At 54.0% G+C, this 27,689-nt stretch overlaps 1 protein-coding gene across 2 annotated transcripts in view; it reads left to right on the top strand.

The window, feature by feature from the left end:
- Positions 1–5,056: 5,056 nt before the first annotated feature.
- The window catches only part of AP3D1 (adaptor related protein complex 3 subunit delta 1), a 33,444-nt gene continuing 10,811 nt past the window's right edge, over positions 5,057–27,689 (top strand). The window contains exons 1-17 of one of the 2 annotated variants that reach the window (XM_061150772.1): positions 5,057–5,218; positions 17,014–17,109; positions 17,249–17,329; positions 18,261–18,341; positions 19,516–19,623; positions 21,177–21,306; positions 21,732–21,871; positions 21,992–22,065; positions 23,091–23,140; positions 24,006–24,055; positions 24,143–24,191; positions 24,870–25,015; positions 25,088–25,236; positions 25,324–25,554; positions 25,695–25,926; positions 26,695–26,840; positions 27,220–27,361. In XM_061150772.1, coding sequence (XP_061006755.1) covers positions 5,123–5,218; positions 17,014–17,109; positions 17,249–17,329; positions 18,261–18,341; positions 19,516–19,623; positions 21,177–21,306; positions 21,732–21,871; positions 21,992–22,065; positions 23,091–23,140; positions 24,006–24,055; positions 24,143–24,191; positions 24,870–25,015; positions 25,088–25,236; positions 25,324–25,554; positions 25,695–25,926; positions 26,695–26,840; positions 27,220–27,361 — 2,001 coding nt within the window. In that variant the 5' untranslated portion in view covers positions 5,057–5,122. The remainder of the gene's footprint in view (positions 5,219–17,013; positions 17,110–17,248; positions 17,330–18,260; positions 18,342–19,515; positions 19,624–21,176; positions 21,307–21,731; positions 21,872–21,991; positions 22,066–23,090; positions 23,141–24,005; positions 24,056–24,142; positions 24,192–24,869; positions 25,016–25,087; positions 25,237–25,323; positions 25,555–25,694; positions 25,927–26,694; positions 26,841–27,219; positions 27,362–27,689) is intronic. The other variant, XM_061150771.1, reaches the window with a different exon arrangement.

Raw genomic sequence — 27,689 nt, forward strand, 5'->3', positions numbered from 1 at the left:
ACCACTCGAATGTGAGCTGCTTTTTTTTCCCCTTAATTGAAGTATAGTTGGTTTACAGTGTTGTATTAATTTCTGCTGCACACCTGTACAGCAAATTAACTCAGTTATACATAGATAAACTCTTTTCCACACTATTTTTCATTATGGTTTGTCACAGGATATTAAATATAGTTCCCTGTGCTGTACAGTGGGAGCTTGCTGTTTATCCTATATATAATAGTTTGCATCTGCTTATCCCGAACTCTCAATCCTTCCCTCCCCCACTCTCCCTCCCCCTTGGCAACCGCAAGTCTTTTCTCTATGTCTGTGAGTCTGTTTCATAGGTATGTTCATTTGTGTCATATTTTAGATTCCACATATAAGTAATATCATATGGTATCTGTCTTTCTCTTTCTGACTTTGAGTGAGTGATAGTTGCTCAGTCATGCCTGACTCTTTGCAACCACATACTTATTTTGCTTAGTGTGATAATCTCTAGGTCCATCCATGTTACTGCAAATGACATTATTTCATTCTTTATTTTGACTAATATTCCATTGTATATATACCATACTGTGTACGAATATATAATATGTATATGTATATATTGAATGTCATATATATCATATCTTTATCCATTCCTCTGTTAATGAACACTTAGATTGTTTCCATGTCTTGGTTATTGTGAACAGAGCTGCTATGAATACCAGGGTGCATGCATCTTTTTGATTTAGAGTTTTGTCTGGATATATGCCCAGAAGTGGGATTGCTGGATCATATGGGCTTCCTAGGCGTTGGTGATGGACAGCGAAGCCTGGTGTGCTGCAGTCCATGGGGTCGCAAAGAGTCAGACACGACTGAGCGACTAAACTGAACTGAACTAATGGGCTTCCTAAGGAAACCGCCTGCGATGCAGGAAGACCTGGGTTCCATCCCTGGTCGGGAAGATCTCCTGGAGAAGAAAATGGCAACCCACTTCAGTATTCTTGCCCGGAGAATTCTATGGACAGAGGAGCCTGGCAGGCTACAGTCCGTGGGGATGCAAAGAGTTGGACATGACTGTGTGACTAACGCACACACAGCAGCTCTACATCCCACCTGGTCACATTTCCACGTTTGTTTAGTCAATCACTGAACACATACCACTCAGTCCAGCCAATCAGTAAAGGAAACCAACTTTTTCATTGAAAAAATGAATTTATTTATTTATTTTTTGCTCTACTGTGTCTTCATTCCTGTGTTACTGTGTGGGCTTTTCTGTAGTTGCAGTGAGCAGGGGCTACCCTCCTGTTGCAGAGCACAAGCTCTAGGGCACACAGAACTCAGGAGCTGTGGCACATGGGCCCAGAGGTTGAAGGTCCCAGGCTCTAGAGCACCAGGCTCAATAGTTGTGGTGCATGGACTTAGTTGCTGTGCAGCATGTGGAATCTTCCCGGACCAGGGATCGAACCTATGTCCCCTGCATTGGCAGGCAGATTCCCATCCACTCTACCACCAGGGAAGCCCCCATCTTAACCATTTTTAAGTGACACTTGTACATTCACATTCTTGGGCAACCACCCCCACCATCCATCTCCAGAACTTTCTCATCTTCCCAAACTGAAATCCTGCCCTATTTAAGACTAACTCTCTAGCCCCTGGCCCCCACCAACTACTTCTTATTTCTATGGATCTGACTAGGGTTAAAACATACTATTTTGCACATTTTAGAAGACACTTACAAGCGTACATTTCTATTTGTACCTCCCATTCTCCATATACTGTTGTTTTACTTCCAATATGATGTAAATCAATCTCAGGATTTTCCCGGTGGTCCAGTATTTAGATTCCATGCTTCCACTGCAGGGGAGACGAGTTTGATCCCTAGTCAGGGAACTAAGATCCCACATGCTATGTGGCCAAAAAAAACCCAAAACAGTTAGAATAGACTTCATTCCACAATGAAGTACAAAACTTCTGAGGTCCCTACTGGATGCCTCACATATTCAATGAATTAACTGCACCTTTTTAAAAAATAATTATTTTCATTTGGCTGCACTGGGTCTTAGTTGCAGTATGTGGGATCTAGTTCCCTGGCTGGGATCAAACCTGGGCCCCCTGCATTGGGAGCACAGAGACTTAGCCACCAGACCATCAGAGAAATCCTTCTCTCCACCTTTGCCGGCAGATTCTCCAAGCAGTCCCACAATAGACGAGCTTGCAGGGATTGTCCTTTTCCCAGCCTTGTTCTTTGCCTGGCCTCCTGAAGTTTCACTACATGCACATATAGCTGGATATTCAAAGACCTGAGGGCACCCCTGTGAAAATTTAAGAGCAGTTTCTTAAAATAGTTCCCTGTTCTCCAGCACACTACCCTCCAGATTCCAGCCACCTTGACCTCTGTCACCTCCCATCTCTGTTTCCTCAGACTCTGAAAACTCTGTGTTCTGTTTGGGTTTCCCCTCTCTGACCTACAGCCAGGAAATCACCTACAGGCAGAATTCTGGGGCAACTCTAGGGCTCATCCTGTTTGTTTCCCTCCTCTCTCCACTGCCTATTGTATGCTATCTGAAAACCAGTGTTTTATACATTTTGTCCAGTTCCCTAGTTGTTTAGGGTAGAAGGACAATTCCCATAGCAATAACTTACCAATTACATTTCTTTTAAATAGCTGGTCAGGAATCCATTGTGTGGTTATGCCAGAACCTATTTATCCAGTTTTCAGTTCTCCCTTGTATACTTGTTTAACCTATGATGTTACTTAAGCTGGGGCTTTCCAGGTGGTGTAGTGGTAAAGAATCTGCCTGCTAAGGCAGGAGACATGAGTTCAATCCCTGGGTTGGGAAGATCCCCTGGAGTAGGAAATGGCAACCCATTCCAGTATTCCTGCTTGGAGAATTCCATGAACAGAGGAGCTTGGTGGACTGCAGTCCATGGGGTCCCAAAGGGTTGGACATGACTGAGCAACTGTGCCTGCACGTTAATCTTTCATCATGGATTAATTCTGGCACCCCATAGCATGCAGGATCCTCATTCTTTGAGCAGGGATCGAACATGGAGCCCCAACCATTGAACTGCCAGGGAAGTCCCTGCCATAGATTAATTTTGCATGCAACTGGACATCATATCAGTAGAACCACGCTGTGTACACTCTTTTATGTTTGGCTTATTATGTTCAACATTGTGTCTGCGTACTTCACCTATTTTGTTCTCTGTTAGTACTTTGTTCTTTTTCCTTGCTGCACAGTTATACCAGAGAGTTATGTATCCATTTTCTGTTGATAGCTATTTGGATCCTTTTGAGTTTTTGGCTAACATAAATACAGTTACTGTGAACATTCTTGTTCCAGTCTTTGGTGGATGTATTTATGCTTTCCTGTTGGGAACAGTGGTGGAATTGTTGGGTTAAAGGGCATACATATATTAGCTTTAAAATATACAGCCAACATTTTTTAAAGTTTAGGCCACACCCTGCGATGTGTGGGACCTTAGTTCTCAGACCAGGGATGGAACACATGTTCCCTGCAGTGGAAGCATGGAGTCCTAACCACTGGACTGCCAGGGAAGCCCCTGTCAGTGTGGTTTAACTTTACTTTTCCTTTATGACTGAGATAGGGCATCCTGTTGGCCATGTGTATCTCTTCTTTTGTGAAGTGCATATTCACAACTTGTGCCATATTTTAACTGGGTTGTCTTTTTCTTCACAATTTGTAGGAATTTTTGTTTGGTTCTGCTTTATTTTGTGTTTAACTAACTATATTGTGGATATAAATCTTCTGTCCAATATATGTATTACAAATATCTTACCCCAGTTTGTGGCTTGCTTTTTTACTTTCTTCATGGTGGATTCTGGTGGGCAGGAACCAAGTGTATCTCATTCACTTGCCAGGCCTGGGACACAGTAGGCACTCAATAAACGTCAGTTGAACGAGTGAATTGGGCTTCCTTGGTGGTTCAGATGGTAAAGAATCTGCCTACAATGAGGGAAACCGCCAATCAATCCTCGCGTTGGGAAGATCCCTTAGAGGAGGTTATGGCAACCCATTCCAGTATTCTTGCCTGGGAAATCTCATGGACAGACGAGCCTGGCGGGCTACAGCCCATCGGGTCGCAAAGAGTCGTACACGACTCAGCAACTAAGCACAGCACAGAACGAGTGAATGGGTTGAAGTCCTATCCCTGGATCTCAGTTTCTCCACGTGGGCACGTTAATTCCTGTTGTTGTTCACTCACTCAATCTTGTCCAACTCTTTGTGTCCCTATGGACAGCAGTATGCCAAGCTTCCCTGTCCTTCATCATCTCCCAGAGTTTGCTCAGTCACGTCCATTGAGTTGATGATGCCATCCAACCGTTTCATGCTTCATTGCCCTTCTCCTCCTGCCTTCAGTCTTCCTGCCCATATCATATACTCCCCATATCACAGAATTTTGTGACACGTGCAGGACAGACGAGACCGGTCCGCCGCAGAGCGGGATTTGTAGGTTTTCTGACAACTTCAGCTTTTATTTTATTTATTTTTTTTTTCAACTTCAGCTTTTAGAATCAGAAAGGGCGGAGTTAGGTTCTTCTCAAGGAACCTCTTCCAGAAGCTCCACGTGGGCGCCCCGCCCACAGCAGGTCCCGCCCAAACCTGTCACATAGTTGAGGGGCGGGGCAAGAAGGCGCGTATAGAGGGCGTGATAACATTCCGGAACGGGGAAGTAGGCGGAGTTCCGGAGGTCACTGACCTATGAGGGGGAAGAGCGCTGACACGCAGGGGGCGTGACTGAGCCGCCCGGAGGTCGTTGTCTGCTTTTCCATTGGGCGGCCTGGCGTCGTCAGGGAAACGCGGGGTCTAGGAGTGAAGGGGCAGGGCCTATAGGGAGGCGGGGCTTCCGGGGGCGGGCCGCCGGGCCGGGGCTCCCGCCGTCAGCTGACCGGCCGCCATCTTGTCCGCCATTTGCAAGCGGCGCGGCGCGGAGCCGGAGTGGTGGGGAGCGCGGCCTGCCGAGCGGGTCGCTGCCGCCGCCACCCCGCCAGCCGCCGCCGACCTGGCCTGGGAGTCCGCCACGCCGCGGCGGCCGGCAGCACAGCGCTCCGCGGGCGGCAAGCGCGGCCCCTGGGCTCCCTCAGGGCGGTCGGCCGTGGGCCTCCCGGGGCTCGAGCCCGGCGGCGGCCGCCGCGATGGCCCTCAAAATGGTCAAGGGCAGCATCGACCGCATGTTCGACAAGAATCTGCAGGATCTGGTGCGCGGCATCCGCAACCACAAGGAGGACGAGGTGATCCCAACGCGCCGTCCCTGGCCCTCGATCGGACTCTCGCCCTGACTCTGACCCACTCCGACCCGACCCGGTTCCCGGCTCTGCCCCTGACTCCGGCTCCCCGCCCGCCCCCGCGGCCCCGCTCCCGGCTGGAGCCCCGCCTGCTTGCGGCCTCGACCTCTGAACCTCTGCCCGTTCCTTATCCGAGCCTCAGTTTATCCTCTCGGAGTTGGGGGTCCGTCTTCCGCTCCCCGAGGGTGGCCGGAAGAGACTTCTCAGGTCCCCACCCTCGCTAGCGGCGGATCTCCGATCTTGAATGTGTTTCTGTGTCTCTTGTTCAAAATGCAGAGCCCCCTACCCCGCCCCAGGCCTTGGACTCCTTGTTGGGGGACCCTCCTCTTCTGCGGGCCGCCCCCGGAGGAAACCCCTTCTGGGATAAACGCACGTCCAGGTTGCTCCCCGGTGTCTGGTCCGGAATTGGCCTTGCCTCCTGGGCTTGAGTCCCCCGGAAGGTGGGGCCGCCCCTCTTAGCGGGTAAGGGGTGGGGCAGCCGACGTTCTAGGCCAAAATAGGGAAGCGGCTCAGGAGTCCTGGAATAGGGAAGCAGACTTCAATTAGACACCCGAAAGCCAGAGGGGAGAAGGTTTTCCAGAAGTAATGTTGTAACAGTGGGCACCATTTTCTTCCCTCCCGCCACCCCGCAACCTGTGACCTAGATTTAGGAGGAATGGGGATAGTTAGTGACCACCAGACCGCTGGCTTCCGGGGAGGGAGACCCAAACCTGCACTTACACAATGGGAGGCTGGATAAGTCCCCTTTTCCTTGCCTGAGAGTGAGGCTCCCCGATGGAGAGCAGCTGTCGGACAGGTCCCACGACCAGGTGCCACCTGGCCGGCCCTCACGATGGCGCCGGGGAAGCCCAGCAGAGCCGAGAGGAAGGTGCAGGGACGTGAAGGAATTCGCTGGCAGGCACCAAGAGCCCTGGGCGCTGTCCTTGTGCGGAGAGCCTGAGTTCCTGCCTCTATTGAACTTTTTCAGAATGGGTGTGACCTCGCTGAAATGTACTTAGGTTATTTTGGTTCATTTCTGTAGCTCCCACACCTTCCCTTCTTTGGCTACACCTAGGTTTTGCATCATGTTAGACGCTCTGGCCAGTCCCGCTGGTCACAAAAGTGGTGAACTCTTGGTCTGATCTTTAGTTTCTCTTTGAAAGAATAGCTGATCGGCCTGCATTTCAGACCCCAGGGCACGGCAAAGCAAATATGCGGAAAGAGTTTGCGCCCTCAGATTTCTTTTTCTGCCCCGGTTGACCTGATATCCCCCTCTGGGTAGTGGGTGTTATTGAGCAGTGTGTTGTGAGATTCTGATGAGGGGCCGAGGGTCCTTGTTGTGGAGAAATGCATGTTCCAGTTAGGGCGTCTGCTTTTTAGGGTGCAAGCCTGTCATCAGGGGCAGTGCCGTGGGTCGTGCTATATTCATTCACTCGGAATTGGTAGGAACTGATGGCTCGATCCTCAGGCTTGGAGCCCATCATTTGACTTTTTGATGGTTGTGGTGGCTGAGTTCCACGCAGTTGCTGTCCAGGCCTGTGGGTGATTCCCAGAGGATGCGGCTCAGGATTCGAGGGTCCCTCATCGGAACAGCCGTGATCTGGTCGGTCATTACTGGCTCCAGATGTCACTACTGTGCTCCAGAGGAGCGCAGCAGGCAGCTATGGGGTTACTCTTAGCTCCCAAACCACCCCCCATTCCGAGGAAGACTGGGAGCAGTGTAAAAAACTACTGGGAGTAGTTTTCCCTCAAGAGTTTACTTTTTATAATAGATTGTAGCTTAAAACTCCTGTTGTGGCATCATAGAAGTGAGGCTTGGCAGTGACTTTAAAAAAAGCCAGATAGAAAGGCATCATGGTTTAGCATATGATGTTTGTGAGACCCAAGTCCAGGTTCTTGGTCCTCTCTGAGTGACCTGGGGAGAGTTCCCTAGTGTAAAGTGGAATGGATGGCTACCTCCCCATCTTGTTGAGTGCCTATAACACAGGCTTCTGTGAGCTCCCCAAAGAAGAATCCAGAGAGTCCGGACCCATGGCTGAGTAACTGAAACTTTTGCTTCTACTTGTGATACTAAGCGTGTACATGCCTGTGAGTGGGGTTTACCATGGAAAACATGCTTTTTACAGTGAGTCAAAGAAATTTGAAATATGGTGGGCTGATTCCCATCGTTCTGTGGTGCTTGAGTTTCAGTCCTTAATATACAGCACCAGGTCATGTGGGCAGGTGAGGAAAGTTACTTGGGAGTGTCCTTGTTTCTGAAACTTGTGTATAACTAGGAAAAAACATAAATGACTTTCAATGTTGAATCCTTATGAGTACTTTTCATATTTTGTGGAAAACCTTTTCTTTCAGTCTTTTTAAATTATATGCATAATTTCTTGTAATAAGCTCAGTGTTTATGAAAGTGAAAAGGTAAAATACTTCTTCCCAGAAATCAGTTTGAGAGTTTTTTCTCTGTAAATAGAACTTGAGGGAGATCCTGTCTGTTAAGGTTTTGTGCTGGTCTTCTCTGTTATGGTGGCAGCCCTTCCTGACTGCTGTCCACGCCCCTGAAGTGCTCCTGAGGACCAACCTTCTGAGTGTGGTTGCACGTGCCCCCCACATCATTGAAGTGGGTTCCACTTTCTCTGCTCTGTGTCCCAGCTCACTCCATCAGGTGGCCCCTGGCAGTGTCCGTTTTTGTGTGGGGTCTGAGTTTGCGTCTAACTCACTCAACTGAAGTTTCTGAACTTGAAAAATTCAGTCCTAATTGTGTATAGTTGTGTGTATCCTTGGGTTCTGCATTCACCAACTGTGGATTGAAAGTATATTTTTTAGAGAGTTCCAAGAAGCAAGACTTGAATTTGCTGCACACAGGCAACTATTTGAATACACAGCACTTGCATTGGGTCAGGTGTTGAAAGTTATCTCGCAATGAGTTAAAGTGAACGGGAGGATGTGTGTACGTCATGTAGAAGTTCATTTTAAATGAGGGACTGGAGTGTCTGAGGATTCTGGTGTCTTCAGGGGTCTGGAACCAGTCCTCTGCAACACCAAAGGTTAACTGTGGAGTGGTATTTTGAAATTGGGCATAATCTGGGATTAAGACTGAACTGTATGAAGTGCTGTTATTCTAGAGTCTCTGACCTCAGAAATGCAATTTCCTGGGGTTCAGTCCTTGCCAGGGTGTGTGGGACTCCTCGGGCCCTGAGGTCCGTGCAGGGCTGGCGCTCCTTGTCCTAGGGACAGTTACTGACGCATGTGTTGTGTCAGGCGCGGTGCTTTTGGTTATTTCTATGAGACTTTCTATTTTAAAAACTTTGGGGAAGACTAAAGATAGGAAATTTAGTAAAGAAGTTGTTACCTGAGTCAGGGTCTCTCCCCCTTGGCACTGCTGACATCAGGCTGGGTCATCCTTTGAGGGGGGCTGTCCTGGGCAGAGCCCAGGGGTTGAGCAGCATCTCTTGCCCCATCCGTGTGATGCCAGGCCACCCCCAGTCTTGACAATCAGTGTTCCCAGATACGCCCCAGTGTCCTCTAGGCTCGGGATCCCCTGACCATAATTGATAAGGAAAATTTCTCAGGATTCCTTCATGCTGGCTCTTCATCCAGGTGCCCCTTGTCCCCTGTGCCATCCCTGTGCGGTTGGACCCCGTGCTGATGTGAGGTAAGGCGGCCTGGGCCTGCTCCTGCGGCAGTGCTCCGGGAGCCTTTGTGGTTTCCTGAGCGACAGAGGTAACTGGAAGCATCCTGGTTGGGGTGTTCAGTCTCTGCCCCCCGGTTCCTGGCCCCAAGCTGCTGAGTCCCTTGGGGTTTTCAGGGAGATGGGGTATCTTTTGTTCTGATGAGGTGACTGTTGGTGGGACTGGGGCACCAGAAAGGCCAGGCCATGGTTTGAAGCTTGGAACTTTCAGACAGCCCCCTCCAGTCCTCTAGAGAAGGAGGAGGGGCTGCAGGTGGAGTTGACGATGGATCATGTATTTGTGATGAAATCTCCATAAAAATCTCTAAAGTGTGGGGTTCAGGGAGATTCTCGGTTGGTGAAAGCACCTGTGTGTTGGGGCGGGGGGTGGGGGGGGGGACACCACCTGCTGTGAGGACAGAAATCCTTCCTCTGGGCCCCTGCGCCCTGCCCTGCCCCCCTTGCCTCTTTGTCCAGCTGTCCATCTGTTTGCTTTGTTGTGCCCTTACTATGTAATAAGCTGGAAAACATAAGCAAGTGCTTCCCTGAGGCAAGGGGGGTTCTGGGAACCCTGATTTACAGCTGGTTAGTGTGTGCAGTGGGCGCAGACCTGTGGGGTCTGTGCTGGCTCCTGGCAGAGTGTGTCAGAACCCAACTGAATTGTGGGAGCCCATTAGGGTCACGGGGTTGGGGGGGCTGGTGGCGGGAAATGGTCAGTGTATCCTAGGCAGCCCACAGGGTGTGTCTTCCAGATTTGTGCTGTTTTTCTCTAATTCTTATTAGTTGTGCAGAATGTGATGCACCTGCACTGAATTAAACATTGTACAGTTTAAGTATTGTGATAGTAATTGTGCTAAGTTCTCTGCATGTCATTTCCTTGCTTTGCTCAGAGTTTTCTCCCTTATATGTGTGTCCCTGGACAGGCTTGCTTGCTTCTGGTCATCTGCAGCAGCCACTGTCACTCTCTGCCATGGGAAAGGGCCACCATGACTTGTTCATTTCCGTCGCCAACAGGGGTGTGTTGTCTGTCTACACCAGGTTCCTTTATCCACTGGACTGTTGCTGGACATCTGGCTTGTTTCCCACCTGGGGCATTTATGTGCCACCAGGTATAGGAGGGCGGGCCACTGTGGTGGGAGTAGGAGCAGCCTCAGCTTCCCCATGGCTGTGTGCTCGCTGGCCATGTCCTCACGAGCGGTGTCCTCTTGGGCCGTGGCCACCACAGGGCTGCTATGGCTTCTGCTTCAAGCAGCAGCCCTGGGGCCTCCCTGCCTTCCCTCTCCTCTGCGTGGAACCTTTTGCTGACTCCGTGAAGCTGTCTCTTCAGGGTTTGGGCCTCTTTCTGTGCATCTGTCCCCTGACTTGGGGGAGTTTTCAAGGGCACATTCTAGGCCTAGATGCCATGGGTGGCGGCAGCTGTGAGGACCGAGTCTGGGGCGGGGGGGGTGGGTCTGTGTGGCCCCTGGGGATACCCAGTTGCGTGAGGGCTCCAGGAGGTTGAAAGGCTGCAGGTGGCTGAAGGCCAGAATCCCCTTTCAGCACTGTGGATACAAGGACTTAGTCATCTTCGGGGTGGAGGGGCATCCCTGGCCCCTTCATGTGCCAGGAGCCCCTAGTCCTGATGAATATGGATGTCCCAGGTAGGGCCTGGCATCCTCTGGGAGTGAGGTTGCCTCTCTGGGAACCTTGCTCTGGGACCTCGCTGAGAAGAGGGGGTGGGAAGTTGGGAAGTCTGAGGCTTGACTGCGGCCCCTGCAGCTGATCTATGCTGAGTCCTGGGCGTGCGATGGGCACAGGCAAGATGGGTTCGCCCCCCCTTGCTGTCTCCCTAGGTATGGCCTCCCTGGGGGAGTGTCCTTATTGTGGGCCAGCTTGTACATTATCGGAATTCTCTTGTTCTGACACTGACTTGCCCTGCCTACATTTTGGGGTTAAAGTCAATCACTTTAACTTCACACTACTGAAGTGATTGTAGTAGATGGCAGCTGGTTGTTGCTAGCAAGGTAGATGGAATGACAGAGACAGCCCTCTTTGGTCCCCTGTTGTAATGGATGTCCATCTCTGTTGACGACCTCAACCATGGCCAGCAACTCCCCTCTCCCAAGAGTCTGAGGACTGCTGCTTACGGGAACAGGGTGGAGGGGCTCTGGACCCTGAGCCGGGGACCCTGCAGGCAGTCGTGGGTGATGGCAAGACCCGCATATTTATGATGATTCAGAGAGAACCTCTTGGAAATATCAATGGACAAGGCAAGTGAGATGATGTCCTCTAGGAGGTGGACAGATCATCCTGACAATGCTGCTTTACTTGGGTTAGAAGCCATCAAGCCCCAGAGACAGGGAGGAACCTTGAACGCACATGACTAAGTGGAAGAAGCTGTCTGAAAAGTCTCCACACTGTGATTCCAGCTTTGGGACGTTCTGGAAAAGACAGAGCTCTATAGAAGGATCAGTGGTTATCGGGAGGAGGGGATGGGATGGATGGGCGGGGCCAGAGGGGTTTAGGACAGTGACTCTGCTCAGTGATACTGTGACACTGGGTGCCTATCAGTGTACATAAATCTGTCAAGACCCACAGAGTGAACCCTGACACCAGCTATGGATCCTGGGTGATGACGTGTCTGTGTGGGTTCATCGATTGTAGATGCGCACTGCTCGGGAGGCTGTGCATACGTGGGGGTGGGCCAGCTAGGAATCTCTACCTGCTGCTCAGTTCTGCTGTGGATCTAAAACTGCTCTTTAAAAAAAGAAGTCTTTTTAAAAGAGACTTCCTGGTCCAGGTATGTGGGTTTTGAGCCTGCCGACCCATCGGGGTCAAGGGCAGCTTCTTGGGCTGACCCCTCGAGGTCTGACCCCACTCCTCTGGGGATCTTGGGATGTCTTAAGTGACCCAGGGACTCTTCTTAGCAGACAGGGTTGGATGGCTGTTCTATCATAGCTGCCGGGTTCATACCAGGCGTGTGTCCTTTGCTCTGGATGAATTCTGGATTGCGCATCCATCTCAGCATTGTGTGCTCCGTGGTGAAGTGTGGCTGCTCAGAACAGGCTGAGGGGTGAGAATTTCATCATGTTCGCGTCACCAACTTCTGTTTTTGAAACAAGTGTTAAGGACATGTAGCCATGTATGCTTTTGATCTTAAAATAGCTTCTCATTTTTGTTTTGAATACAGACAGACCTTATTTTACTGCTTTCCCCTTGATCATGCTTTCCATGTACTGCGTGTTTCCAAATGGAAGGTCTCTGGTGACCCCACAGTGAGCAAGCATGTTGCCACCATTTTTCCAACAGCATTCCTTCACTTTGTGTTTCTGAGTCACGTTTTGGTAATTCTCATGAATTTTCACAGTTATTATGTGATGGTGATCTGTGGTCAGCAATCTCTGGTGTTACTTTCACAACTGAACCTTGGGGCTCCGCGAACCTCACCCACATAAGACGTGACATGATTGTTTGTGGAAGTGATAACAAAGCAGGTGGAATATTATGTACCTTAGTTGATAAGGGTTTGGGAAAATCAACTCCAACTTTGAAGGAAGTTCTCCTGTGGGTAAAATGCCATCAGACAGCATTGGACATAATGGAGAAACCATCTATGAAAGGAAGAGGCCATTGATTCTGCAGACTTCACTGTAGACTTATTTTAAGAATCTGCCATGACCACCTGGTCCACAGTGTGGAGGCAGGCCCCTCACCAGCAAAAATATGGCTTGCTGGGAATTCCCTGATGGTCCAGTGGTTAGGACTCTGTGCTTTCACTGTTGACGGTCCAGGTTCGATCCCTGGTTAGGGAACTAAGATTCTGCCCCCTCCCCCCAAAAAGATGGCTTGCTGAAGCCTCAGATGATGGTTAGCGTTTTTTGCAATGAAATTTTATTTGACTGCACCAGGTCTTATTTGTGGCACACAGGATCTAGTTCCCTGACCAGGGATTGAACCCTGGCCTTCTGCATTGGGAGCTCAGAATCTGAGCCACTGGACCACCAGTGAAGTCCCACAATAAAGTATTTTTAATTAAGGTGTATACTTGTTTATTTTAGACACAATGCTGTTGCACAGCATTGTGCAACTACAGAATACAGCAGACTACAGAATAGTGTGAATGTAGCTTTTATGTGCACCAGGAGACCACCAGTTTCTGTGACTTGCTTTATTGCGATATTCGTTGTATTGCGATGGTCTGGGACCCTCCCCGACAATACCTCCTACATCTGCTTGTATAATTTACTGGATCTAGATCCTCTGTATACCCTGGCCTTTTTTTTTTTTCCCCCTTTTTGTAAAAAGAAGAAATACTTCATTGTTAGCAATGCTGCGTGTAAATAGGATTACAAAAACTAATATACTGTTTTCTCCCACGTTCCTTACTTTAACTTCGTATATGTAACTTTGTTTTAAATAAATATTTAAACACTCCTGAGTGAAGCAAATCCTTTTAATATTTTACAATCCTTCCCTCCCTGTCCTGCCTTGTAGGAACCCCAAGCCTGTGTACCTGTGTTGTGGCTAAAAATTAGTGTTGAGGAAGGGTATTTCTTCCTTGGGTCAGTCACTTCTGTGGGTTCGGCTATTGCCCCAGGGGTGCTCTAAGGTGCAGGGTCGCTGTCTGGGGGAGGGGGGTGGTTACTCTGCCTCTGTCTCTGAGAGGTGGTCTTGGGTGGGGAGCCCTGAGCCCCGCCTCCCCCACCTCAAGGCTCCCTGCTGGCTCCTCCTCTGGCTGCTCTGAGGACTCTCTCCTTAGTCTCAGTTTTCAGTAGTTTGTCTGTGATGTGTCTGGGTGTGATTTTCCTTTGTTTCGTATTGCTGAGAACTGGCGCTGGGTTTCTTGAAGTTGTCAGTTTATGTCTTTCACCAAATTTGAGTAAACTTGAGCTGTTAGTTTTCCAGCTGTTTTCTCTGTCCTTCCTTCTCTGGGTCTCAGGTGTACGCTTGCTGCACCTTTATTGTACCCTTTTCTGACTCTGCTGTGTTCAAGGCATCCTTCTGGTCCCACTGTCATGCTGCCACCCCTCTCCTCAGCCTCAGCTCCCTCCTAAGTCCCTGCTGTTTCCCTTCCCAGGATTTCCACCTGATGGTTCTGTGTAGCTTTCCTTTCTCTGTGAGATGTCCTCTCTTTATTCATTACGAGTATGTTTTCTTTTTGGCCCTGAAAGCATGGTTACAGTTGCTGAGTTGAAATCTCTGTATGTTGATTCCATCCCCAGAGACATCTCAGGGTTGGTCTTTGCTGACCGTCTTTTGTTTTTCTTCTTGGATATAGGTTATATTTTCCTGTTTCTAATTTTTTTTTTAAGTTAAGCAGTTTTTTTTGTTTTTGTTTTTTAATTTATTTGTGTCTGTGCTGGGTCTTTGTTGCTGCGTGGACTTTTCTTTAGTTGTGGAGAGCGGGTATTGCTCTCTAGTTGTGGTGCTTGGGCTTCTCATTGCGGTGGCTTCCCTTGTGGAGCACGGGCTCTAAGGCGCATGGCCTTCTGTAGCTGTGGCACACAGACTTAGATGACTTGTGGCGTGTGGGATCTTCCCAGACCAGGGATCGAACCTGTCTCCTGCATTGGCAGGCGGAGTCTTTACCACTAAGTCACTCGGGAAGCCCTCCTGTGACCCAGTCATTGTGGATGGTGTGTTGCAGACACTCTGGATTCTGTTGTGTCCTCTGCAGTGTTGGTTACAGGAGGGGGTGTGTTTTAGGGCGGTGACCTTGTCTGGGCTGGAGCTCTGGCTCTGTGTGCCCTGCAGTGGGCTGCAGTGCCGGCTGTTGTGCGGTATTCTGGTGGGGACGGGGTCCTGGGGTCCACGGGGAGGGTTCATGTGAGGCTGTCCTCCCCCCTCCCCGTCTCCCCTCACTTCCCAGCAGCTGCGTTCGCCCAGGATCAAAGCTGGGGCAGGACCCAGTGGTCTCTCATGCTCTGCGCTGCGGGAGAGTCATGTGCAGACAGGGCTGTAGGAGGCTTGGTCTGAGGATGGCTGCGCAGATGTTACCGGGAGCGGACTCTGCCTGGCCTCCCGGCAGCAGAGGTGTCCCTGGGCCGCCTGGCAAATCATGTGCGGAGAACATGGTGTGCTGGCCTTTCACCAGCTGACCAGCATCTGTGTTGAGGTGCCAGTATGTGAGCATATGTGTGTGAGCACCTGTTTGCCCCTGGGCACTGCAGACGGTAAAGCGTCTGCCCCTGGTAGCTCAGACGGTAAAGCGGTTGCCTACAATGCTGGGGGCCCAGGTTCAATCCCTGGGTCCAGAAGATCCCCTGGAGAAGGAAATGGCAACCCACTCCAGTACTCTTGCCTGGAAAATCCCATAGATGGGGGAGCGTGATAGGCTACAGTCCATGGGGTTGCAAAGAGTCGGACACGACTGAGCAACATCAGTTTCACTGCAGAAGCAGATCTGCAGCGCTGTGTGCTCCGCCGGGTTCTCCACGTTTGGGATGGTCTCTTTGCTCTTTCCGTTTTAAATCATTAACTGCCGGTCCAGGGTGCAGAAAGGGGTCATCCATGCACAGGGGTGGGACTGAGGCTCCAGGGGATTAGTAATTGGAAGCCCGTTGGATGGATCTGGTGACTTGTGTTCCATTGTCTCACTCGGTCATGGAATATATATCAGACGCTGGCTGAGGGCACGCGCTGGGGGCGCCTTCCCCAGGAGCCTGTGCTGGAGCCCCCAGAGGTCTGGGGTGACACTGGATGCAGGGTGTGGCCACTGGGGGCAGGGCTACTGTGCTGGCCACCCTGCTATTGGTCAGATCACAGGCTACTCCCACTCTTGGGAAGGCAGGGTGGGCACCAAACTCCCCCACAGCCTGGTAACAACTGGACTCCCATGTTGGCAGGTTTGAGTTCTCTTGCGACTGCCACTGTAACATCTGTGCGTTCTCTGGATGGGAGCCTTATGTCCCATGGGGCACATTCCTTGCTCTGGGCCTCATGTGTCAGTCCAGACTTTGGATTGGTGTTCTAGTATGAGTGCTGGACTAGTGAGGAAACCCAGGAAAATTGAAAACGTGTGTCCGCATAGAGCCCTGCTCCATGGCAGCGTGTGTTGGAACAGTGGGAAGGTGGGAAGGCTCCGAGCTGTGCCCTGTTGGGAGAATGGACACGTGGTGGCCATGGAGCTGAGTGTAGATACACTGCAGCGCCACCGAGGAGGGCGGGGGCTGCACACAGACTCATGATGCGTGCAGGAGAGGCTGCTGGTGGGGCGAACTCAAATGGGGAGCCCTGGGGGAATTTGCAGTGCTGCCTGCCCAGTGGGGCTGGTCTTGGAGGACCTGGGGGTCACAAGGGCTGGAGGCGGACAGCCCCCACCCCCCAGTGGCTCTCATGTGCCCACACTGGATGGCCTGGCTCCAGAGCGAGCAGGGGGCCTGCTTGGACCCTCTCACCCGCATGGGCCACAGACACAAGTCCTTCAGGGGCTGGAAGATGCTGGGGAGCTCATCTGGGGACCGCTTCTGTTCTCCCCCAGGCAGTTCATCACACTGACAGGATTTCTCAGGATAGCAGCCATGTTGTCATACCCACATGGTGTGACTCCTTGCTCTCGTGTATGATGCAGTGGTTTTTAGTACATTCAGAGAGTTCTGTTTAATTCCGGAACATTCCATCACTCCATCCTCATTAGCAGACACATCCCCCGGCCCTGGCAACCAGGAGCTCATTCTTTGTCTCTGGATTTGCCTCTTCTGGACATTTCCCATCAATGGAAGTGCACACTGTGTGTTCTCTGTCTGTCTTAGGTTTCAGCCAGACACTTGAAAGTGAAAGTTGCTCAGTTGTGTCTGACTCTTTGTGACCCCATAGACTATACACAGTCCATGGAATTTTCTAGGCCAGAATACTGGAGTGGGTAGCCTTTCCCTTCTCCAGGGGATCTTCCCAACTCAGGGATCAAACCCAGGTCTCCCACATTGCAGCCGGATTCTTTACCAACTGAGCCACAAGTGAAGCCCAAGAATACTGGAGTGGGTAGCCTGTCCCTTCTCCAGGGGATCTTCCAGACCCAGAAATCGAACTGGGGTCTCTTGCATTGCAGGCGGATTCTTTACCAACTGAGCTATAAGGGAAACCAGACACTCACAGCTCCTCAATTTTTGTTTTTTCATTTTAGGCAAAATATATCTCTCAGTGCATTGATGAAATCAAGCAGGAGCTGAAGCAGGACAATATCGCGGTGAAAGCCAACGCGGTCTGCAAGCTGACCTATGTGAGTGCCGGCCACCTTCTCTGTCAGGCGGGGGGCTGAGACCGCGCGTCTCCTCCTCTGTCTCCTCATCCTCTGGGCCCAGTTAATTGGGGGAGGGGGACTGGGCAGGAGCCTGAGACCCCGGCTCTTATCACCATAGCTGCAGATGTTGGGCTACGATATCAGCTGGGCTGCCTTCAATATCATCGAAGTGATGAGCGCCTCCAAGTTCACGTTCAAGGTGAGGGGACAGCCACTGTGGGTCCTGAACTCTGTGGGTGGGGTCCTGGGGGAGGGAAGGCATGTGTCCTGTGATGAGGCTGGGCTGGGAGGGAACACAGTGGCAAACGCTGGAGACCCATTCCCATCATGCATCTGTCCAGCAAGGTCTTAGCACCATTTACACCATGTTTTCTTTTCCATTTTAAGTAGTGTCAGTGAAATTAAGGTTTGTAGGGGTGGTTATGTGTTTTGTGATACAAATTAAATTGGTAACCTTTCAAAAAAAAAAAAAAAAAAAACCAGGCAGGCACTGATCATCCCCCCAGAGGCCACTGCTGTTCAGTTGTCCTGGTGCTTCTGAGCGTCCTCCGCCTTCATCTCACGGAGCCTACTTGTGCCACTTTGAGACATTGCTTTCCTATTACTTGATATTGTAATAACTGAACATGTCGTCTCCCACTTTAGTAAATGTCCTGGAAAGCAGTCTTCACCACCCGCAGCCCATTTAGGGGCATCCTGTGGTTCTCCCTGGGAGCACACCCTGCAGGCAGCTGAGGCTCTGTTCTCCTCAGGGACCTCGTCATTCATGCTGCCTGCCGGTTTCTCCTTGGGAGGAAACAAGATGCTTGGTTTGCCAAGGTTGGGCCGGTGCCCTGCCCGTGTGTTGGAGTGTCACATGTTTGTGTGTGGGTGTGCCTCCAGGCCACCCCAGCCACAGAGATGGGAGCCCATGGTTATCCCATGTCTGTGAGACTCATTCCATCAGCTGAGCAGGCAGTGAGGATGTGCAGGGCAGTGACAGGCCATGCTGGCCGACTTGACAGCCACTGTGTTCCAAAGGCCATGCACCCCACGGGGTGGGGTAGCCTCTTCCTGGTGGGGGATGGGCTAGCCAGGGCTGCATGGCCCGCTCCCCTTGTACCCGACACCTCTGTTTGTTGCACTCACAGCGAATTGGCTACCTCGCGGCTTCCCAGTGCTTTCACGAAGGGACCGATGTCATCATGCTGACCACCAACCAGATCCGCAAGGTAGGGGCCTCTCACCCCGCCACGGGAGCACGGGGAGAGTGGGGGTTAGTGGGCAGTGGATGGTCTCTGCCCTCCTCGGAAACACCAGTGGTGGGCGGTATGTGTGGCCCTCCTCTTGAGTTCTCTTGGCGTTGGGGGACTGCCCGCAGTCACTCCTTTCAACCCCTGCCCCCTCTAGTGGGGGCACCTGCTGGGGGGTGGCACTTTCTGCCCACTGGGTGCAGGGCATTGGCTGGCGTGTCTCTCCGGCCCTGAGTGGTTTTCAGCTCTGTGGTGAGAGCAGTGAGTGCTCTGCTCTGCCCTGGCCCGAGGACTTAATCAGCTCTTGCTAAGAGTGGTCAGGGGGCCATCAGAGGCACCCTTCCTGGGCAGAACTGCCATGAGCCTATGGCCCTGGGCCCTCAGATGGCTGGGGGAGGCCTGGGGCCCAGGAGGTGGTGTGGTCGCCCTGCAGGGGACAGGTGAGTGGGCTCCCGGGCAGGCACTGTGGGGCAGGCAGGCTCTGGGGGCTGCCCTGAGGCCTCCACACACCGTGAGGTGGCTGCTGCCCATGTCAGGCTCTGCGAGTCACTCTGAGTGGAGGGATGTGCTGTGAGGCCCAGTCTCCACATCCGGGGTTGCAGTGAACTTTTAAGAGCCTGTGTTTTCGTACCATCACCACAGTCTAGAAGGTTAACTCTTCAGACACTTCTGGGTGCACCTTTTACCACATGTGAAGTGTGGGGAGGGTCCCCTCTCTGTGCCACGACAGGGCTTCCATGCAGGTTGGCAGGATCTCAGGCTGGGCATCAGGCAGGGCAGATACGCTTCTTTTGCTGGTTCTCCTGCTCCCTGAGACGTGGGGTTTCAGTGGAGGCTTCTCAACACTTGTGGAGGGGCCTAGAGGAGTCATCTGCGAGTGTCTCCCTGTGGGGGGCCCCTGCTGTGTGCCTTTGGGCGGTCAGGGCCCTGGGTTCTGCAGCTTTGCCATGTTACACACCTGGAGCGAGGGGCAGCCCTCGCCTCTGTCCCCCCAGAGCCATCCCAGCTCTTCTTGGCGACAGAGCGGAACTGGCTGCTCCTCATGAATCCTTGTCCCACATGTCTCCAGACCCAGGGCAGGGCTGGCGGGCACAGCTGGGGCCCAGCAAGGCATGGTCCGCGCACGCCTCTGACCCTTGCATTCCCTTTCCAGGACCTGAGCAGCCCCAGCCAGTACGACACTGGCGTTGCGCTGACTGGCCTATCCTGTTTTGTTACCCCAGATCTTGCCAGAGACCTGGCCAACGACATCATGACCCTGGTGAGTCTGGGAGTGGGCCCTCCCCTGGCCTTTGCTCCCTCATGTGCCAGGATAACCTGGTTGTAAAGTTATGCTGAGGGCACTTGGGCCGGTGGAAACAGCCTGGGTTCCTGGGGTGAGCTGGGACACCTAGTCACCATCTCCCCTTCCATCACCTGGTGAGCCTGACTTTCACCTCACCTCCTCTGGAATGGTCCTGTCGGGAAGGGCAAGGTCTGGCTGGGGGTGATGGTGGGTGTTTGACCCATCAGCTATATTCTTACTGAGGCATGAGTGGCGGTAGCAGTGGTCTCAGCAGGCAGCACGGTCAGGTGGTCTCTGTCCAAGACACTTTTTATTTTCATCTGGGTGCAATCTGTTGTCTAGTGGCTCAGTCCATCTGAAAAGCAGAATTCTCAGCCAGCTTTGATCTCTGGGGTGGGCAGGAACCTTGTTGTGAAATGTGGATATATTCTTAGAAATCGCAGCTCTCGATTCTAGTAAAAATTAATTTAAGAAAAAGAAAAATGAAGCTGGAATTGACTCTAAGAAAAACCACAAAAGAACAAAGACCTCATGGCCCTGAGAAGGTCACCAACACCTCATTCTCCATGATTGGGAGACTCCCCATCTGACCACGTCATAGCCTGTGGGAGGACAGTGCATCCCTCCCGTGAGGGCTCTGCAGACGTAGTCTGTTTGCTGTGTGGGTGCTGCAGTCTTGAAGGCTATGAGTATAGTCAGCTTCTAGGTCTGGGGCCTGTTGTAAATGATGTGTCCATGCATGCTTCCGCCCCTTTGTCCACACCGTGTCCCTGGGCTTCCCAGCGGCCAGGGCTGACTCTGTAGAGACTCTGGGTGACAAAGCCAACAGTACTGACCCTCTGGTCCACGTAAGGAGGTGTGAGGACCCGTCCAGGTGAAGGTGGTCACACGCCCACAGGAGGGGGATAGGGATTTGTCTTGGTGCTGGGTCTGGAGGGCAAGGTAGCTTTCTCAGGCCAGGTTCCCAGGGCCCCAACAGGTGAGGAGTGTGCCCACCTATAGACAAGAGGTCCTTGTAGCCAGAGCACCGTCCTGAAGGCAGGGCAGGAGCTTTGGGGTCCCATGTTGGGGTGCAGAGCAGCGTCCTGCCCTGGGGACAGGCCTCGGCGACCAGAGGAGCTCATTGCCAGGTCTGACAGTGGAAGCGGACCTTGGCCTCCAGAGGGCAGGCTGGGGCTGTGGGCTCAGGGAAGCAGGATTTGATTCTGTCTAAGACACTGTTGTGTGGTCCTGCGCTTGGTGGGGAGGGGGCAGTGGGGTAAATGTGCAGACAGGGCTCAGAGACCAGGAGCCAGTTAAGTTGGAGAGAGGGTTTTCCTTCAGGTGATAGAGGTGAGATGCGGGCAGGTGTGGGAGATGAGCACGGGAGGGTGTGGGAGGTGAGGGGAGGTGGGGGATGAGCAGGGGGTGGGGGCTGGGAGTGAGACAAGGTAGTGGGAGGTGAGCCAGGAGTAGAAGGTGAGATAAGGAGGTGAGGGGTGCAGGGCACAGGGGGGTCAGCAGGGAGACCTATGCCGTCTGCCCCACAGATGTCACACACCAAGCCGTATATCCGGAAGAAGGCGGTGCTGATTATGTACAAGGTGTTCCTGAAGTACCCTGAGTCCCTGCGCCCCGCCTTCCCCCGCCTGAAGGAGAAGCTGGAGGATCCTGACCCTGGTATGTTGATGTGAGGTAGAAAGGGCCCTGTGTGTATCTGAGGGCCTGGTGGAGGGGGGCTAGGTCTTGGGACCCTGTCCTCGATCCTCCTCCCAGGGTACCTCCTCTACTTGCCCACCAGCTTGGAGTCCAGCCTTCTCCAGACCACCATTTCTGTTTCTTTGGTGTGGGATTTAGAAACCAAGCCCTGGGCGCTATTGGTGTTCATTCCTCCTGGGCTGGCGTTGCTTCTGGGCCAGCAGACCCCACACTTGCTCCCTGGGGATGTTGTTTTGTGGGGTGGGTGTCCTATACCTGGAGTGACTGACCCTCTGGGGATACCCCTCGAGGTGGTTGGGGGGAGCCGTGCCCATCGGCCACAGTGCTTGGGGGGGCCACCTGCCTCGGAGGACACCCTGTTACTGATGGGGGCCCTCCCTTCTCAGGAGTCCAGTCAGCAGCAGTCAACGTCATCTGTGAGCTGGCCAGACGCAACCCCAAGAACTACCTTTCCCTTGCCCCGCTCTTTTTCAAGCTCATGACCTCTTCCACCAACAACTGGGTCCTCATTAAGATTATCAAACTGGTAGGTGTTCTCCTGGCTTGCCCCACCCGCTGCCAGAGGGCCCCTGGGTGTCCTTGGTGAGGGCTCCAGGCCACCATCCCATCCCTGCTATGGGTGACCGCCAGCCTCTTCATCCCCTAGTTTGGTGCTCTGACCCCCTTGGAGCCAAGGTTGGGCAAGAAGCTGATCGAGCCTCTCACCAACCTGATCCACAGGTAGGCCTGGGGCGGGTATGGGAGGGCACCCCCAGGAGGGATGGGGGGAGTGGCGAGCAGGCCTGCAGGTCTGCCGTAGCCTGGAGCTGTGTCCCTGGGCGCTCCCTTCCCCAGTCTGCAAACAGCCACAATTAGGTCGGTGGGGAAAGCTGTCCTGCTCAGCTCTGGTGTACAAGGGTTCTCACTGGTTGAGTTGAATAGCCTGAGGTGACCGTGTCCCCACCCAGTACTGGAATGTTGTAGGAAACTTGGGGTGCCTGTGGTTGAATCGTGGGGATGGAGCTTCCAAGTGCCAGGAGATCGTGCTCCTGGGATCCCCTGGGTGGCGGCCAATGGCTCAGGACACTGTTGGCTTTGCTTTTATTTGTGTGTTTATTTGACTGTGAGGGGTGTTAGTTGTGGCACTCAAAGTCTTTAGTTGCAGAATATGAACTCTTGTTCACATGGAACTGCATGTTCCAGCATGCAGGATCTAGTTCCCCAACCAGGGGTCGAACCTGGGCTCCCTATATTGGGAGCATGAAGTCTTAACCACTGGACCACCAGGGAACCCCCGGTTGTTGTTTGAAACAAATCAGCAGTCATTATGAAGTAGCCATGGTTTTCAGAGTATTAATGTGGGGCCCTCCGTCTTGAGACCTGTTTCGTGGCCCAACTCTGGTGGCCCATTCTCTTGACCTTTGGTGGTTTGAACTAGAGAGCATCACTGTGAGAATACCAGAGTGAAATGAACACACCTAGTGCCTGAGTGACCCCTGGACACCCCTGGCGGGTCGTGTGGGTGGCCACTTTGTTCCTCCTGCCAGGTCAGGCCACCTTCCTGTCAGAGTGAAACCAGCTGGTGGGGTTTGGGCTGCTAGAGAGGGGCCTTTGGGGAACTTGGCTTCTTTTCATGGGGTTCACAGAATCAGAAAATGAGTCCTTGGGCTCGGTGTTTTCCTCAAGACAGTTCCCTGGGGGTCTTGTTGGGGTGAACGGGAGGCAGGCAGCCTCCATCTTCTCCGCTCCTCTGTTTCCGTCTCCAGCACGTCCGCCATGTCCCTTCTCTACGAGTGTGTCAACACTGTCATCGCAGGTGAGTGCTGGGGTGACCTGCTCTGGATCAGGGTACTGTCGCCAGCTAGGGGGCTGGTCCCAGGGCCTCACCAAGCAGGTGCAGACACCCCTGGAGTTGAGGCTCTCACCTGAGAAGCTGCCTGGCCTGGCCCTGTGGACCTGTCAGCAACTGGACACTGCTGTGGCCAGAACCTCTGCCGTCTCAGGCTCCAGTGATAAATGCTGCACCCCCACCAGCGAGACCGTCTTCCTGAGCATTCTGGAGCAGGCCTCAGGGTGCTTCCTGTGTGGTTTTGTATAGGAGCTGCAGCCAGGAGGGTCCTTGGAGGGTACCTGCATGCCCTCCTCACACAGTCTCCTAGAGCCCATTAGCTGTGGGTCACTTGTCCTTGAAGCCCAGTTTCCTGTAGGTGGGCAGAGGGAGGTGGTGGCCCAAGGGTGCAGTGTCTCATTGGCTGTCTCTGCCCAGAGCTTGGGCTGCTCCTCAGAGATCCATGAGCAGCTGCAAGTTCAGTGAGGCTCAGGAAGCTGGCCCCGGGCCCATGCTCATGACCACCACATGGGCCATGAGTATCCCCGAGGGTCAGCGATGGTCACAGAGAGGAGGGGCGAGCATGGGACTTGTGAGCTGGGGAGGCTGGCTGGAGAGTGGCCCCTTTGTGTGGGAAGGTCCACAGGGAGGACTGAGGTGGGGTGGGATCGCAGACGGCCCTGGCCCTGGCTGTGGGCAGAGGGAGTGAGGCTGCAGATAGGAGATGGCCTGCTCCATCGCACATCACAGTCCGCAGGTCTCAGGTAGGGTGGCCAGGGACCTCGGGTCCCCGGGGGCTGTGGTCTGCTCCTTGGGCCAGTCACGGGGGCCCTCACCCAATGGTCTGTTTCAGTGCTCATCTCCTTGTCATCCGGCATGCCCAACCACAGCGCCAGCATCCAGGTATGTCCCAGGATTGGGGCTCCCGTCCTGGCCCCAGGTCACAACTGCATGTGGGCATAGATATGACCAGTATTATTCTCTTTGCAGCTCTGCGTTCAGAAATTGAGGATATTGATAGAAGACTCCGATCAGAACTGTGAGTTGCTCGTCTCTCCAGGCTCTGCAGGGCCTGGGGGCGCCACTACACATCTACACAGTGGGCTGGCATCCCAGCGTGTGGCTCAGCCCTTTGCCCATTGAAAGTGTCTTTGAACTCAGCCCTGTGCCTGCATCCATGGGGAGGCAGGACCTGACTGCAGGGAAGGGTGGGGAGGCTGTGGCAGCACAGGTGAGAGGTCAAGGGCACGCCGAGGCCTGGGAGGAGCAGGTCGGGCTTTAGGGGACCTCCCCATGGGCCTGCAGTCTCCCTGGAGGTTAACCAGACAGGCACTCCTGCTGGCGCTCCAGATCTGTTGGTTTTGAGCCGAGGTCACTGAATTCTTCCTGGGAAGGGCCAGGGAGTAACTTGGGTCAACTCTGCAGGTCATGTGGTCTCTGCCAGGGTAGCATAGAAGCTGCCTGGCGGGTGTTGGCAGGCATGTCATGTGCCAGTGATGCTGCCATGGGTACAGGCTGCAGCCGAACCTGACCTGTGGCCCAGTTGGCTGCCCCTGGTGTAGAGAGTCGTGTGTTTGGGGTGCTCGAGGTTGGCAGTGAGGGGGGCCTGGTGCCTGGGAGGCGTGGCCGAAAGTGCCCAGGTGGTTGGGGTGTAGCTGCAGCCCGGCCTCGCCCCCGAACCTCGTGCAGGTGTGACGGCTGCCCGCTGTCTCCGCAGTGAAGTACCTGGGGCTCCTGGCCATGTCCAAGATCCTGAGGACGCACCCCAAGTCTGTGCAGGCACACAAGGACCTCGTGCTGCAGTGCCTGGACGACAAGGATGAGTCCATCCGCCTGCGGGCCCTCGACCTTCTGTACGGAATGGTGCGTGCCTGCCCTGCCGCCCACACTGCCCCCATGCCGGCCTGGCCCTTCCCTCACTATCGCTGCCCCCAGGTGTCTAAGAAGAACCTGATGGAGATCGTCAAGAAGCTGATGACCCATGTCGACAAGGCCGAGGGCACGACCTACCGTGACGAGCTGCTCACCAAGATCATCGACATTTGCAGCCAGTCCAACTACCAGCACATCACCAACTTTGAGTGGTACGGCCTATGGGCTGGCGGGACTGGAGGGAGGGAGGCGGGGTGGAGTTGGAGCTCGCGGGGCCCTTCACAGACCCTGTCCCGCAGGTACATCAGCATCCTTGTGGAACTGACACGGCTGGAGGGCACCCGCCACGGCCACCTCATCGCCGCACAGATGCTGGATGTGGCCATCCGTGTGAAGGCCATCCGCAGGTTCGCCGTGGCACAGATGTCCGCGCTGCTTGACAGTGCCCACCTGGTGGCCAGCAGCCCTCAGCGCAGCGGCATCTGCGAGGTGCTCTACGCGGCTGCCTGGATTTGCGGGGAGTTCTCCGAGTGAGTGGAGGATGGCCGTGGTCTCTTCCTCCAGGTCCCCTCCCTGAGCCCCAGCGCCAGGTGGGGGATCACAGTGGGTGGCAGGAGCCTGGGACACGGAGCTGTTGGGATGGCCACTCACCAACCCTCCCACCCCCCAGACACCTGCAGGAGCCCCAGCAGACACTGGAGGCCATGCTGCGGCCCAAGGTCACCACGCTGCCGGGACACATCCAGGCTGTGTACGTGCAGAACGTGGTCAAGCTGTATGCAGCCATCTTGCAGCAAAAGGAGCAGGCAGCAGATGTGTCCGCAGCCCAGGAGGTCACCCAACTCCTGGTGGAGCGGCTGCCACAGTTCGTGCAGAGTGCGGACCTGGAGGTCCAGGAGCGGGTGAGCACAGCGGCTCCTCCACCTGAGGGCAGTTCAGGAGGGGCCCTTTTGTGGTTCTCCCACTCTTGGCCAGGGGCAGGGTGGGCCAGTTTGGAGCCCCTGTGCTGGGGAGGCCCCCGATGGTCCCACAGGAGGAGCCTGGTGAAGGGCAATGGGGGTGGGAGACGGTGAGAGAATGGGAGACCGTGGAAGGTACGTGGTCAGCCCGAGCGGGCTTCATCAAAGGTGACCACAGATCCTGGTGGGTGCCGACCGGGAGGGTGGAGGAGAGCTGATTCACGAGAGCTTGGGGTGGCATCTGGGCAATGGTAGCCTGGCAGCCTGTTTCATGAGCCCTGTGGTGATGCAGGCCCCAGTGGTCTCTGCGGTCGTGGTGAGGTGTTGGACATGAGCTTGTCTGTTGCCTGAGGGCTATGAGCCCCGGTTGGCTGTGGTCCTGTCCCTGGAGCCGAGGTCGGGGCTGCTGGTTCTTGGAGCGATTGCCTAATGGGGTAGCGTTCCTTCAGCCCCCTTACCCTTCATCTTGTTCAGAACCTGGTTTCTGTCATTGACTCTTTCTGAAGGAGATGGCAGCTGGTCGGTGTCTTTCTGGCTAGACCCCACGGCTAAGTGGTTCCTCATAGAGCCTTCCAGACATCCTCAGCCGGGCTCCATTCAGGAGCAGCTAGGTGTCTATGTGTGCTGTGTGGGCGGTGCCCTGTAGGGGCTGAGTGGCCTTCAGGGCTGGTCCTCTGGGGCTCCTTCCTGACTTCTCTGGGGCCCCTGCAGGCATCCTGCATCTTGCAGCTGGTCAAGCACGTGCAGAAGCTTCAGGCCAAGGATGTGCCAGTGGCAGAGGAAGTGAGCTCCCTCTTTGCTGGGGAGCTGAACCCGGTGGCTCCCAAGGCACAGAAGAAGGTTCCAATCCCCGAAGGGTGAGTGTGCGGCCATCAGAGGACCTGGAGCCAGGTGGCATGAGGGTCCCCCCAGGCTTCTGTCCAGCCAGGAGTGGTGGAGGGGACAGAAGGATGTTCTCTAAGGTCAGGAGACCCACTCGTCCTCACACAGACTGGGTGCGGGGTGCTTGGCTGCTTTTCTGGGGCCCTGCTTTCCCTGACCTGGTGCTGTCCCTGAGAAGGTCAGTAGGCAGTCCTCCCCTGTCAACCTTGGGGGCAGCCAGGCTCCACCGTCCCTGGTCTGTCTGCTGTGCCCACAGCCGCTGCCTGGCCTTCATGTCCTGATCTCCAAGGGGACAGCAGTGTTCAGGGCCGGGCCTGCAAACTAGAGCCACCATGTGACCCCTGTGTCCCACAGCCTGGACCTGGATGCCTGGATTAACGAGCCGCTCTCGGACAGTGAGTCTGAGGATGAGAAGCCCAAGGCCATGTTCCAGGACGAGGAGCAGCGACACACCAAACCACGGGCGCCCGAGGCAGACGAGCAGGAGCTGGCCCGGGTGAGGCAGGGCAGTCGCTCTGGCCTGTGGCCCATGCCCCTCCGGGCAGACCTTGGGTGGGCTTGTTCTCTTGGGCCAGAGCTCCCCAGAGAGCACCGTGGGTCCTGACCGCTGCCCTTCTGGGTGTGGGGCTGGGGATACGTGCGGACTTGGGCATGAGATGTGCCTCGTTCCCTGCTCTCCTCCTCCCCTGCAGGAACCATCCCCTTGCCCCAGCCATGGAGCTCCCGGGTGGTCCCACTGGCTGCCCCTCTCCACCCCTGCCCATGCTGGTTTCTCTCTCTGTTCGCCCAAGGCCAACAGTGAAAGTGGCGAGGGGTCATGTCCC

Source organism: Dama dama, chromosome 9, assembly GCF_033118175.1.
Source record: "Dama dama isolate Ldn47 chromosome 9, ASM3311817v1, whole genome shotgun sequence".
Lineage (NCBI taxonomy): Eukaryota > Metazoa > Chordata > Mammalia > Artiodactyla > Cervidae > Dama > Dama dama.